General features: G+C 40.2%; 1 protein-coding gene across 1 annotated transcript; it reads right to left on the minus strand.

Annotated features, from left to right (window-relative positions):
- Nucleotides 1-4,065: 4,065 nt before the first annotated feature.
- Nucleotides 4,066-14,039, minus strand: RAD52 (RAD52 homolog (S. cerevisiae)). Its single transcript, XM_009709051.1, has 11 exons — nt 13,953-14,039; nt 12,362-12,463; nt 11,674-11,767; nt 9,904-9,971; nt 9,533-9,651; nt 9,368-9,443; nt 6,163-6,359; nt 5,817-5,953; nt 5,175-5,255; nt 4,400-4,642; nt 4,066-4,124 (listed from the first exon to the last, which is right to left on the minus strand). Exons 1-11 carry the CDS (start codon nt 14,037-14,039, stop codon nt 4,066-4,068), a joined length of 1,263 nt encoding a protein of 420 aa, XP_009707353.1.
- Nucleotides 14,040-14,845: the final 806 nt, after the last annotated feature.

The raw sequence follows: 14,845 nt of genomic DNA on the forward strand, positions 1-14,845 counted from the left end.
GGGGCCAGGTGGGGGTAGGACGGAGGGTTGTGTGTGAAGCTAAAACGAGACAAACCAGTATTGTCTATGGAGGCAGGAGGTCTGGATCAGAAACGGAGAGAGGATGGGGAGAATGTGTATCTTTGGGAAAGGCCCAACTTGAGATGCAGTTTGACTCCCACCTGCAAAGTGGTAAAGAGGTTTGGTCAGGATGTGACTTGAGGGAGAGGTGCCATTGCTTGTTGGCATGGGCTTGTCAGCTGGGATTGCTTTTGTTACTTTTTTTTTTTGTAAAATCCTTTTAAACCAGGAATACTGTCCTGGTGCAACGTCCATTGCCGGCAATGGATGTACTTGAAACAGCCGGCATCAAGAAGTTTCTTCTGTCTTACTTGGAGGATTTACAATTTTGTTCACTCACAAATTTCAAGTTGGTACCAGGACTGTAACTATCTGTCACCTCTTAGTAACTGTACTGTACCTTCTGCTTTGGTCATTCTCCCTTTTCATATTCAAAAAATACTGGTTTCCTCTCCAAAGTAAAAATAATACCAGCCAGTATTTATGTAGTGCTGCAGAAAGCTGTGACGGATGAGAGTACTGCTTCCTGGTACTTGGGAGCAGCTTGCCGGTATCCTGGAAGCTGGTGCATCACGGAGATGTTACTTGACTGAATTTTTTTTCGAGGAGCGCTATTCCCCCATGGAGCCTCAACAGGGAGATGTTCTGTCTGCAGATGTTCTTGCTCTTTCATTTTTACAGAGAAATGCGCAAGATCCATTCCTTTCCTGTCACTTTTGTAAAGCAGTTTTGGCAGCAAGGGCAGGTACAGGCTGGAGATGAATGCTTGAGGGTGAAAGCTAGTGGCGAGGTGGCTGTGCTCCAAGTTCCTTAGATTTTTTTGGGGTTTATCCTTTGTGACTGAAGCGCAGGCTAGAGCTACAGAAAGAGAGAGGGGGCTCATGGTGTGTGTGTGGTGGAAAGTGGGGAGAAAGCAGGCATTCCGGCGGCTGAAGTGGAACAGAGAACCTCTGCTCTTCCGTCCGGGTGGATGCAGAGAAGTTTCCTGAACGCACCAGTGCGAGGGGAGAGGCATGATCTGGAAACAGGAGCGGTGACAGACCTGAGGCAGTAATGAAGGAAGGGGAATATTCATGGCAGGGGAACTAATCAGCTGGATGCAGCACGTGGTTATTTAATTTTGATCTAGTAAATTTGAGGTCATTTTTTCACTTAATGTTATGCAAGAACTGGTTTTACTTACCATTGATTTCTGCCCCCCCCTCCTGTGGATGAATAACTGAAGTCTAGAGGAATAAACTAATGCTACTGAACTGTTAAATTATTTTGTTTAATATTACACTTTGAGTATCTTTTTCCACATAAAATCTGTTTCTGAATTACAAGCGTTTTCTTTACATTATTTAACAATGTACACTGTAAAAAAAAAAAAAAATAAAATGAATTGAAACTTTGGGCTTCCCTGGCTGTAGTTAGTTGTATGTTTTGCACTAAACCCGGGCACTGCGCTTCTTGTATGATTGCGCTTTGTGCTGCAATTTGTTACCTTTGTAGAATATTTAATGAAGTCATTCAAATAAACCAAACCTGCTTTTGTTGAGCTGTGGGTTTTCTTGTTGAACAGCAGGTGCCAACCTCTCCGTCCTCTTCCTGGAATGGTTTAACTGTTACCCAATTTATCAGTTTATCAGAGGAAAGTACAAGAAACCCATTTTAATCAGACCCTTAACTTCTCAAAAGCAGTAGTCAGTAAAGAGCCTTTGGCCTCTTAATGGAATACCCTGGAACAAGGTACTATAAACAATAATTAAGGGAATGGATCTTCTTTATGAGAGGAGGGTCCCACACTTTTCCTCTTGGGTCCCTTGCCCTCCTTTTCTAGGGTGGATGGGAGCAGGGGTGTGTGCCTGTGGTGCTGAGAAGAAACTGTACTAGGAATTCCATCCCCAAATTTGCAGCTGTACTGGTAGAGTAGAAGAGTGGAACTACTTTACAGGGTCATTCTCAGACAACTGTAGGCTTGCAGGAATTACTTGGTATTTCTAAACACTAATTGCTGCTGCATTTCTTTCCATTTTAAGAACAGCTTCTGTTATGAGTCATGCTACACAAGGCCTTAAAGGAACAAAAAAATCTCCAAGTACAAATTTTACTGCCCTTTTCACAATCCCGAGAGGCTTATTGCGGTGGTTTCTCTTAGAGGAGGTATGGCTGCATTTGCACTGTTTCCATAAAGTCAAGAAAGCTGATGCAGTTGTGTTTATATGAGACTTCTAATTTTTTTGTTGTAAAAGTTTAGAGTGGCTTTGAATACAGTGATGCTGAATGTCTGCACATTCCCTTCCTAACAGGTATATGACTGCAACAGTGAGTGCATGACTCAAACGTGTGTATTTCTTCCCTGAGCTTTTCTGAAGGCAGCACTGAATTGGAGAGAAACAAGTATGGTGAAATGTGAAACTGTTTTCTAGATGTAATCTATTACAGTTAATTATAATTCGTCCAATCTTTCCATACTGAAGTCAATCCTTGTTCTTTGTCCTGTTGAGGAGGTAAGTGGATAGTGGAAGATCTTTTAAGGAAAAAGGACCAATTAAGTGGTGAAGGTGAAGCAGGAGGAACAGGAATAAATGCTGAATACTTCAAATGTATTTACATTTAGACTGCTTTAAGATACCTGACCAGAGAGAGCAGCAATAGCACAGCACAGGAGCAAGGTCCTGCTCAAGTCTGACGTAGATTTCACAGTTGGACTAATGAAAGAATTTATGTAAATTTTCCTGGCCCAGCTCTAACTTCCAGCCACGTGGTATTGTCCTCCCCAGCACTGCCAGTAGGTATTGTGGTACCAGGCTCCCCCAGCCTTGATACCTGGGGAAGCTGAAGCTGCCACCCACCAGGATGGGTGCTGCCAGCTTGAACCCTGCACCCTGCTGTGCTGGGTTCCTGCCAGAGCAGCGGGAGCATGAACCGCTTTGCTACAGGAGGGAGAGAACGAACAGTTGCCCAGCAGAATGCCTCCCTTTCCAGAGCAGAGCTTCTCAGAACAGCTACAGCAGTATTTTTCAAATACTGCTTAAAAACTTTCCTTGATCTTCTTACTAGAAGGAACAGCTGTTGCTTTGCTCAGACATTTAAAACCCACTTGAAGTTTTCTGTTTGCCCATCTTAAAAGCAAATGCAAGGCTGTACAGGCGTGGCAGTAGTCTCTTTAGCTTCCTACTTGTAACTAGTCAGAATGTGTTACCTTTGAGCTTGTTAAACAGAAAATCAGTTGAGGGGTATAGAGGCTACAAATGTGGTCCGTTTTTCAAATTTCACCTTTATTTTTATATTGAAAAGGGTTGAAAAGCTTATTTAAAAACAAAAGTGCAGCTCCCATTAACTTTCCAAAGGGCCCAAGCAAATGCTGTTTGAGATGTTGCGTGCAATTCCAGCAGCAGTCCCAGCATGCTCCTGCCCCATGCTGCCCTGTTGTGCAGGCACAGCTGAACGTGCTGCTGCTGCTGCATGGGAGTCCGATACGGATGCTCCTGAGAAGGAGCAATGGGTTCCGACCCTCTTTGTGCAGCCACAGGGCAAAGGGCAGGGCTGCACGTCAGAGGCAGATGCTACGATGGCTTCATGCCCTCGACCTCACCAAATGGGTGACCAAAGCTTGTAGGCTTTGTTATCAGACTGTAACCCATTTTACTGAAAATCTCTTTTCTCTGGGCTGAAATGCAATGCTGAGGGAGAAAGAAACTATGAATTGCATCTCCTTTTAAAGATTAATTCTGTTACCATTTCAGGCAAATTATGTGTAAACGTCAGTTCATAATACAGCCACAACTGTAGTGCTGCAGAAGCACAAATGATTGCTTGTTTATAGAGAAAGGCATCTGAAACATGTAATAACCCAAAAGTACATTAAGTTCTTGCTGGCTGTATTAAACTCTTCTCTGTTGCTTTACCATAATATACAAGAAAATCCGTTAATGTGTTAGACTTCCTCACATAATTTGAACAGCCAACTGCAGTCTTCTGATGTAATTCAGTATGGAGGTCACGATACCACCAGGTGTCTTACGTAGGTTCTAGTCTCCTTTTCTTCAAGCTTTGACTTCTCCTGTGGGGGCTGCACTCTGCCAAACAGGGAGATAGTGAGAAATGGAAATTTCTTAAAGCTTTTTTTCTGCTTCTAAAAGTGTTCCTCAATCCTTTTTCTAGCTGTGCCTTGATAGGACAGTTGGGTGGAAAAACCAGATAGTTCTCCTAGCCCGCTATCACAGCATCCACAACCGGGTCCAAGAAAAGAGGAATGTTTCTCCCACTCCAATTGACTAACCTAACAGTGCTGCTTTCAAAGCCAAGAGCCATTGTTAAGACAGAGTTCTTGTCACTTGTTGGTAGCACGTACCTGGGGTTTGCTGGTTGGCACAGCTGCTCTTGCTCATGATTGTAGCAGAGGGCTGCAATTGTGCAAGTCTGGCAGAAGCTTTGTGGTAATTAATTCTGTGAGGTGTCCTGTTACGAGTAGTCATTTGATGATGTCCACAGGGTGTTTCAGGTGTCTGGTGTCCAGCTGATGGGTCTGCCATTTTGTGATCCATTATCTTAAGATCAATGGTCTCCAAGGAAATGTCCCAAAGTTCAGGATCATCTAGAATGAACGAGAAGGTGATCAAACCAAAGATGACAGTATTGTACCACACGAATGACAGTAACTCCAGGACCAGCCCACTCTTATAGTGGCCCCTACTTGTAGGAAAAAAGTTAAACTGTAAAGCATCTTTTATGTCAGTGCACAGCAGGGAAACGGTACTACCCCTTGTGCTCTGGACTTAGGCAATGTCCAGGGGCCATGGTGTAACTGTGACCCAAACAGCCACAGTTATGTTAAGAAAAGACACCCCCTGCCCCCAAAATGTTCTGTTTCTGTGCAGTATGACTTCAGGAAAAGGGTTTACCAAAGGTATAACAACTCCACTGAAAAGCATAAGTGTGAAACCCCTCATAGTGATGGGCATCATTTCCCTGCCACTCGAGCAAAGTTTGTATCGTTAAGATCAGACGTGCACTCACACTTCCGTTATTCCAACCTCTTCAGAACTTGTACCTTTACACTGTACTCTGAAGAGTTGATTTAAATGCTACTGATTTAACCCTCTATTACTCATCGCTTTTTGGCTGACCTGCAAAGAACTCCTCTTGTATTGCCAGCTCCTGTTGTACTGCTGCTGGAGTGCTGTGCTTTACAGGAGGACTGGACGTTGCTGGACAGAGGTAACACAAGAAGAGATAAATATGAGAAATACAGAAGAACTCTTTTGCTCCTTCTTAACAGAGCATGATTCTGAAATGATAAGCAGCAGCTGTCACCAGGTACCCTCTTTTTTCTTAGAGCTGGTTATGTTTTGGTAGCAATATGTGGAATGGTAAGATTCTGTACCTGATGATGGCTGACGAGCAACTGCACTACTTTAAAATGGTTTTTAGCCTGTTTACCCCATCCCGGAGTTCCTGCTTACCACACAGCTGTCCAGACTTCCCCAAGAGTAAAGGGCAACATATTAGTAGCTAATGCAATGTCTATTTGCCTGCAACCACCTCAGTTGCATTAAAAGTTGCATTTTTAATGATGCAGTTTTAGAGCTGACATTCCTGCCACTCTAAGAACACAGGGGGAAAAAGTATGATAATCCTCCTTCCTTTGGCTTCAGAGGTCTCTTGACAGTACAGAAGGAAATGAAACTTGTCGGGCTCCTGTACTGAGGGTAACGCATGCCTGCCAGTAGCAATCATTACAACTGTCAGTTTTTAATGCCAAGTCTTACCTTGTTTGTCACTAAGAGTAACTACTGGAACCTGATGCTTTTTCTCCATCTGTTCCCAGAACTGTTCCTGTAGCTGCTTTTGTCGCAATTTCCGCTGGTAGGTGGCATCACACTCAATAGCTAAGGAGTCTCTATTTCTGCCCCTCCGCCCAAGTAAGCACAAAGTTAAACAGGATTTCAGCAATTACATTTTATGAAGAAAAAAAATGCATAAAGAAATAACAGCAAGGAAAATCCAATAAACTAGCATTTTATGGCATCTTCTGAATTGGGCTGTCCAAGTGTTTTAAAAGGTACAGTAACTTCTAATACAGCTTCTAAAATAAATTTGTAATAGCAGTCTCACCTGGAACTATTTGGCTGTTTCTCATCTACTGTCACTACAGCAGCCTCTGTCTGAGCAGGCTTACAGTTAGATGCCATCTCACAATGTTGTCTCCCTCCTGCGTTCTGCCTTTCCAAACAGCTATTGTATCTTGCTTTCTCTACTTCAGGCTCGTAGTCCTGTCTTTTAGCTTTGACCAAATCTAATTCAGGGGGGACCTAATAAAGGAAAAAAAGAAAACATACTCAGAAACTTCCTTCATCAAGCTAATGAAATATGCACAGGCTTTTTCTATACAGTACCATTGCAAAACCTAGTTTGTTTGCTGTAAGTGGAATAGTAAGAAAACTGAAATGCATTTTCAGTACAAAGTCATTCAGATAATCATTGAATTCATGCGACTTTGTGTTAGCTTAATAGTTAGTGCTTCACAGCAGAAACCCCATGTCTCCCCATACTGTGCTCTCTGCTAGTGAGAACAGATGCAGGTGATCGACGGAGAATTCTACAGCTTCTCAGTCTCACAAGTCTGTTGTCAAGGCTGTTAGTTTTGCCAGTTCCGTTTTCACACTTGTATTAAAGGGCATGGCAAACCTTTACTCAGTTTGGCAATCATGAAGTCACTGAGGAAGGTATACCATTCTCTTTAATAAAAAGATGGGATGGTTTGGCTCTGTGATTTCACAAATTTGTGGCAATGCCACTAATAGACAATGACCCTGGAAAAGCAGAGATTTGTGCCATCTTTACTTGGCAAGATGCCACTTTGAATCTGCTCCTACAGTCTAAGTTAGCTAGATAGAACTGCCTTACAGCTCTAAGCTGCCTAGCAGAGTTTGCTAAATCCTAGTATCATGAAGATGATTTTACTATGAAACTCTATGGATCAGCAGTTGTAAAAGGCTAACTTTTTCCTCAATCAGCAAGGTAGGTCACTGCCTAGAAGCCTACTGCCCCCAACTGGCACGCACCAGGAGGTAACGAGATTCATGTTGGTTACTAGAGGTGCAACCTCAGTAACAGCCAGGGCAACTTTAATACTATGAAGACAGCTGTGTTACATCACAGCATACTTATAAATTGTGATAGCTCTGAAAGAACAGAGTTACACTCTGGTTGTCACTAATGAAGGTGTACATCACAATTTCTTGTCTCTCTGGACCAAAGACGTCCAAAAGAGGCATTTCTCCATGGTGTTGGTTACCTCAGAAAGTTCACTGACCTAGTGTTTCACAGACACTAAAGTAACTGCAGCTCTTCCCTTGCAAACTGAAACCTAAGGAGGTAAGGAGTCTGAAAAACAAAGCAAGATGTAATGTGGCTTCTCATTGTTCAGGAAGGATAAGAACCATATTTATGGCAAGGAAAATAAATGTTTAAGCATGCATCAATTCTACATGCTAATTCTTCATATATTCTAGAGCCACAGTTTGCCAGTAGTATCATATCAGGTATTTAAAACAAACTGGAGTATAGATCTTCCTAATGTTATTCCTCATTCTCCAGCAGCCAAGTCCAGTACATCCTGCTCTCATAATTCAGTTGCAAAATTCAGATACCAACACATTTTTGAAGTCATGCAGAGGACCTTTGCAGGGCCGTTTGCACACTCCTCATGTAACAAAACAGAATAGCGTTACCTGTTTTGCTGTTCTGTGGTAAAACTTTGAAGTGACTGGCAACAGCTAAAAGTTGTTGTTGGTCCAGTCTAAACAGTTTGGTTCACCCTTTCTATCATAGATGCATCTAGTAGTTTGCACTGTTCTTGTGGGAAGGATCCAATCTGGTTAACTGAAAGTTGAAACCACCTTTAGAAATTACCTTTGCTTGAGACCTCAGTACAAAAACAGTGATACAGAATAACTACTTGTTAACTATTCTAACAAGAACAGTGAGGGGTGAAATACAGGCACACTGTGAATTGTGTTACAAGGACCATGCTGAGTGTATTTTCTGTCTAACTGTGATGGGCATTAGGGCCTGGTAGAGTTTGAATACCAGTTAGTAAAAGGACAAAGCGACTATCAATGCATATATTGACATTGCTACTGTATGGATTTTGCTTAAAATTGAGTGAAAGCTCCAACTAAAACAAGCAGCTTTGGTATGTGACCCACCTGGTATTGTTTTTAGGATATCCTGGGCTACGCATATTAAAAACTTTATTTGAAGGAGGAAGTCTTTCTCATGGAAAAACTTCCTATTTTCTGCCAGAGCCTCCTAAATCTAAAGAACACTCCTTTTTCCTGCTGCCCACTGGCTGACATACAGGCTGTCAGCTTGAGAGACTTCAGGACTAAATGAAATAGTCCTCATTAAAAAAAAGGACCTATATCTGCTTTAGGGTAGGTTACACAATAGATATACTGTCTGCCTACTCTTCTACCCTGCCTGAAGCCTCTGCTTTTATGACCTAGTATAGCAATTGGAAATTGTGTCACTGTATGCAGTTACTTCCCATCCTTTATTTTTTTTTTCCTGAAAAAGTCCAGTAATGAGAGGAATATGACAAGTAAGTTTGAATTTTAAAATTCCTAATAGTAAACTGGATTGTGCTACCACTGACAATAAGAACAAACCAGCAGATATGTTCTGGTTTTTGCCTTATACAGGGCAAAAGCATGCAGTAAAGAAACAGGCACACAGCCTTGACAGACTCTATTCTCCCAAGGACTTCCATTTCACCTATGTGATGAATATATAACTTGACACTGGTTTCATTGCTGATACACACTTAAAGCAGAAGTGGCTAGATGAGAGTGGTGAATTGACTTGCTGCAACTGACAAAGCTTGAACAGTCTTAAGAACTGCAGCACATGGAGAAAATGGCACCTGGAACAAGCTAGTTTAAACAGTTTAGTGTTTCCTGTGGTAACATTTAATCTGCTATGAACACAGATGTACGCATTACTGGCACTGACCAGAGAGACTTAGGCAACGTGGCCATAAATGTCACATGAGATTTTGAGTAGGATACTGTTTCTTCACCATAGTAATCTTGCCTAGTGGAAACAGTCAAAATTTAGAGTAATTGTGGTAAAATGTCAGGGAAGAACTCTGTAACAAACGGTTCACTCAAACTAGCAGACAAAGGCTATTGGTCTCACACCTGGAAACATTCAGGGATGAGATGCATTGATACCACTATTTATAATCTTTTTAATATGAAGGACCAGAAGCAGAGGATGTCTTGCAGTCCCTGCTCTAACAGCCCATGTACTGCACCTGACGTGGAAGCTTATTCATGGCTCGTAGGTAGTCTTTGTCTAGGATGCAGTTCCCAAGAGCGTTCCCAAAGCACCTGAGAAACAAGAGAGCTCACTGTGACTGAAAATAACACTTAATTCTCACTTAACTTCTGAACGTGTACAAGTACTGATCTTCACTTACTTGAGTGCCCTCTTCAGTCCATCTGTTACTGCCTCCTTTCTTGCCTTTTCTAGGGACAAGGCCTTAGACTTCAGGCCTTCACTGACTCCATACCCCACGTCTTCATGGTATGACCCATCCTGCAGTAAAATTTTAAAAATACTAAGTATAAGGGAATTTCTGCACATACAGCACTTCTTGTGAGATGCTTTCCTAAGCCCGATTACTCGCTCTTAGCTTGTTGTTCTATAGCAAAGTCAATGTTTTGGACATCATTAGGTTCACCGGTGTGGTACAGTACTCAATCACAGTCTGACCTACGCATGGACTTCCATTTACAGGTTCAGGCAATTGCTCAACCATAGACAGAGCAAACAAAAAAATCCACTTACCTTAAGCTGAACTTTCACAAATGCACAGACCCCCACATAGAACCTGCCATTGTTAAGGTCAACAAAGTCTGGGGGAAGGAAAAGTAACATCCTAAATAATACAAAAGACTTCTGATCCACATTTAGATCTTATTTTGTCCTTTGAGGACATTCATAAACCTGTACCGTACTTGCTGAATGTGCCCAAGATACTGTATCATATTCTATAAAATGGAGCATGACTTACAAAATATTAACTGTAGTTTGAGAATGCTGGCTTGTGTATATGCTCTGGGCATGTTACATGATACTTTCTGGTTATTAGGGGCTAGACCTGCCAAACACTTACACTCTGCTACTACATCTATAAACTTCACATTTACAACTCTTCCTTCTTCCATATGTTTATTTCTCATTCAGCTACATATCCTAAATGTTCAAAGCATAACAATTTTTTCATTTGGAAAGAAAGATTTAAAGTATCAATTTATAAAAACAGCAATGGAAAAGAAACTGTTGTCTGTAAAAGTAATTTCTTTCTTATTACATACTAGAAGTCCCCAGTTTGTGAAATTTTGCACAAAGTTTTATCCAGGACAGACTGCCTGAAGAGCTTAACAGGTTGCAATACAATTCTCAATCCAGAATCTCTACCTTATTTTAAACCAATGCTATATGATATACATAGGGCACTCTAGTGAGCAGTCTCGCAAGTCTGATAGAAACATGACACATCTGAAATTAAATGCTTTGAAGTTCAAGTAATTGTACTTTGTCTGGGGTCCAAAATTTCTTCTGTACTCACCTGGTCTACTTGTTTAATTGTTTTGTAAAGCTGCTGGAGGTACAAGCCTTTTTTCTACCCAGGAATTTAAACCCAAACATTATTATGTTATCTATTGAATCCTCTATCTCTGAATTTCTAAGGAATGACTTGTTACGGCATTATTTGAAAAAAAGATAGAAGTTTGAACGATGTCAGTCCTTTCTTGACTGAAAAGGGGAAAAACAAGTGGTACAGAATAGATGGAAAACAATGAAGTAACTTGTTTTATGTCTAGAATCTAACAGCCTGAGGTAAGAAAAGATTTCTGAAGGCAGGGGGAAGGAAGGAGGTACATTTAAGCAGCTTTGTTGAGCTACTTCAACAACCAGTCTTCAGTCTAAGCACAGCAGATCTGCAAACAAGGACAATACTCCTCTGGTATGAACAATTTCAGCTATCAAGATGGAAGAAGCTTAAGCTTTAAGGTCACCTGAATATCATTTTGTAGAAGAAGAACATTTCCAAAACTTTCTACTGTAAAAAATCTCAGAACCAGGTATTGGCTAGAAGAAGAATCTGCAGAAAAAGATGGATCCCTAAAGATTAGAGGAATATTAACTGAGAATATGAACTTGTTGGAATTAAAAATTACAGGTAAGTATGAAAGTTGGCTCAGGGCTGCTGCGTGTTAAATAGTTTAATTGTAATTACTCTTGACTGAGTGTTCCCATAGAGATCAGAAAACTTGATTAGAATAGCTCAAGAATAATCATAAACACACTTAGAATAATGACTATGACATACTCCAGTGCAAGATCTAAAAAGAAAACAGAAGCTCTGTTATTCAATTTCTTTCATTCTTACCAACTACTAAGGCACCTGGAAATTACACATGCCTCCCTCTAGGTTCTCTGAAGCGGCCAAGTTCTAGGATAGAAACCCTAGTCTTTATCTGAGAGACTTTTCATTCAGTGCCTCCCAGTGAAACAAGAGGAAAGACTTCTTTACACTCAAGAGATTCTTACCAACATTCTGCTGAGTGACTGAATGAGCCCAGCCATTGAAGCCAAACATCTCATTGGCTAGACTGATTACCTTGTGACCCTCAATGTAACAGACCTGAAAAGAAAAGCATATATGCATAAATATATATAAAAATACATACACATGTGCACACATCTATACATGCTTTATTTTAAAGAGGGATTACACGCATCATCTTACACTGAGGAAACCCAGCTAAGTTCAAGGTTCAGATCATGTGAATAAAAGGATGATGGTGCAAGCTTTAGGTTCACCTTCTTCCAGCAGTTGTGATGGGGGGTTAATATGACAACAAATATAAGTTAATCAATGGAAGGCAGAGCCAGCGGGCACTAAAGAGGGTAAAATACAGCCAACGTTACATAATGCTTCATATATTCCCATTCTGGGAAAAAAATAAGAAAAATAAGTCAATGTTCCACAAGTAGGTAAATATTCCCTTGTAAAGGATGAAGCAATGGGAAGTTAAGTCTTTTTTGAAAGTGTAGAAGGAACCTGTGGCTCAGTAAAAGCCAGAATTTATGCTATGCTAACTTCGCTTTTGTATCTGCATATTAAACTACTAGTGGGAAATTAACTTCAAAAAAATAAGGATTATTGTAACATTTTTTACCCTAGTTTTCCTGGAAAAAAACCGGAGTTGAAACATGTATGAATGTTTGTTCATACCTTTTGTCCTCCTCCAGCTTGCCGACTGCTGATGTATTCTGGACCCAGTCTCTGACGAAGAGCATGCTGGATAGCTTGATATTCACTTGCTGTGTATTGATACTTGACAAAAACAAGGTAAGACAAAACTTCTCACTCTCTCTATTTTAGCTTCCCCTCTTCTCCTAATATCACTGCTTTATCCCATTTTTCCACGTACAGGCCTTCCAAGAGGTGTATGATCCATTTTTAGAATCAGTATGTAACAGACAAGGGAAGACCGCAGGGGGTGTGTGTGCATTACATTTGTGCGTTATATTGGTTTTTTTCTCTTACTCTTGAAGTATGTGTATAGAAGCATTTATTATTGAGCTGTAGCAATTATTTTTCATTTCTCATAACCATCACTTACATTGGAAAAACTGAGATGAGCCAGGCCTATTAGTATCCTATTGAAATCTTAATGCAGTCATAATCCTAGTCAAGGTTGCCAGGAACACACAAATAAGCTTATATTTTACTTCTCAAAAATAAACCACAATTATCTCTGTGACCAACAAGAAAAGTGTATTTAACAACTCCAACAAAATCAAAGTTTAACCTGAGTCTACCACCATATGCCATCAGGACAGGGAGGACAGCAGCTCAGGTAAGCAGTCAAAATAGGAATTTCTTGAGGAGTGTTCAGCAAATTCCCCTCATGCAGGGAAGGTCCTTTGGATAACTCCAACATCACTGGTATCATTAGATAACACCGGCATCACTGGAAGCCTAAAGTGTTGTAACTTTTGCTCTTTGTCTTAGTAGAAATACAATTTACAATCTGTAAAGGTTAGAGAAGCCTAAATGCATGTTTAAGGATTCAAGGAGTAAAAAGCTCATGTTGGTATGCTCTGATGTGAGACAGAACAGAGATTTCACCACTTAAATTGTAAGTATTGTGTATGCACGTATTGGCTACCCTATCATTCAGCAGAACACAGAATTCGATAGAGTGTGTGCCACATAACTTCCAACCCCTGCCAAACCTCTCCAATTTGTATTTGGTTCTATTTAAACTTAAAGGAATAGCTTTTTCTTTTCTGACAATAGAATGCAAGCCTGTAACCAAAAGGCGTAAGGAAAAAGGGAGGCACAAGGCATAAGGAAAAAGGCACATGCCTATGCCATATTCAGGAACTATGTATAAATGCCTATCATGGAGAAGGGAATTCACCACCAAAAGGTCTGTTCAGTCCAGATATGGTTTTCTTTTTTCCAAATTATTTTAATTTTTTTTTCTTTCTATTTTTTAATAGCTGACCAGTACTGAGAACGTGTGTAAGCATGATCTAGGCTATCTGGGAATAAGAGAGAATAAAATGAGCCCCATTTTTAAGGAACAAAATTAAAAACCTTTTGTGAAGAATCCAGAGCAGTTTATTGTAATTCGAGGCATGCCAAGGCTATAATGGAGGAAAATGTAATGTACAATTAGGTATAGTATAGCTAGAGTAATGGATATGACTCCAGCCTGACTGTATCCAACTTTAAAGTGAGTAAGTATGTAAAGCAGATTTCCACAAGCGCAAGCATAAAACTTCTATATCCCAATCAGACAAAAGGAACTGACCTGTCCGAAGGAAGCAACCGAATTGCTAGTGCTGGAACTATTGCTGCTCATGTAGCTTTCGCTGTCTTTCCCTTGACTTTCAGGCATCCCTAAAGATAAGAGAAACACTGAAGATAACAGAACTAACAGTCCGTATGAAGACATGCCAAAAAGCTGTTGAAGACTGCTGCCCAGTGAGTATAACAATATTCTGTAATAGATGTGTTGGACATTGCAGTAATATTATACTTCTCACTCCATGGAACTGCTGAAGCCCCAGCTGGAAATTTGTTTTCTGATGTTGTTTCAGGACAGTAAAAACTTTTCTTCTTAAATACTTTATACTATGTAGGCAGAAATGGCTAGTTTCATCCTAGAATCAGAGGCACTGTTCTGGTCTTCCATCCATAAAACCAGTAAGGGTGAGCTTAAATTAAATTATATGACAACAGTGAAACAATTATTTTATTTAAAAGAACAAATAAATTATTTAAATTATTTTTGCTAGTAAAAAAAATAAATAGATTCAACAGCATCTGGATTCTGTGTAAGATCAGAGACTAGAACAAAAAATGAATAATGTTTGAGTCCTTATTCTAAACATTACACTAATGATTTTTTTTTTATTTCATTTTCGGTAAATGTGAATGCATTGTACCATTCTAGGTAAGGAAAATAAAATAATTCCCTCTTTCAGATTCTTTAGCACTGTCTTCCTAGATCACTGTCATTAATCCATTAACACTTAGACACTGATAAAAAGCAGAGGCAACTTTCTAAAATTTTACTCGTCTATGCCCTAGCTTGTCAGTCTTTACTTTAGATTATTGTCTTGACTGTAATCATACTGTCTTGTGTTACGATAGTGTTGTATGAACTACACAGAGTTGAAAAACATACAGAATCTGTAAGAA

The sequence above is a fragment of the Cariama cristata genome, unplaced genomic scaffold (assembly GCF_000690535.1).
Source record: "Cariama cristata isolate BGI_N322 unplaced genomic scaffold, ASM69053v1 scaffold17841, whole genome shotgun sequence".
NCBI classification, from domain to species: Eukaryota; Metazoa; Chordata; class Aves; order Cariamiformes; family Cariamidae; genus Cariama; species Cariama cristata.

Excerpts from the sequence above, each read along its gene's own strand:
- RAD52 (XM_009709051.1), bottom strand. The coding sequence starts at position 14,039 with ATGCCTGAAAGTCAAGGGAAAGACAGCGAAAGCTACATGAGCAGCAAT. Across the intron at positions 9,972-11,673 it reads AGTCACTCAGCAGAATGTTG|ACTTTGTTGACCTTAACAAT; the intron begins GTAAGAATCTCT and ends TCCTTCCCCCAG. Across the intron at positions 9,652-9,903 it reads TTGTGAAAGTTCAGCTTAAG|GATGGGTCATACCATGAAGA; the intron begins GTAAGTGGATTT and ends ATTTTACTGCAG.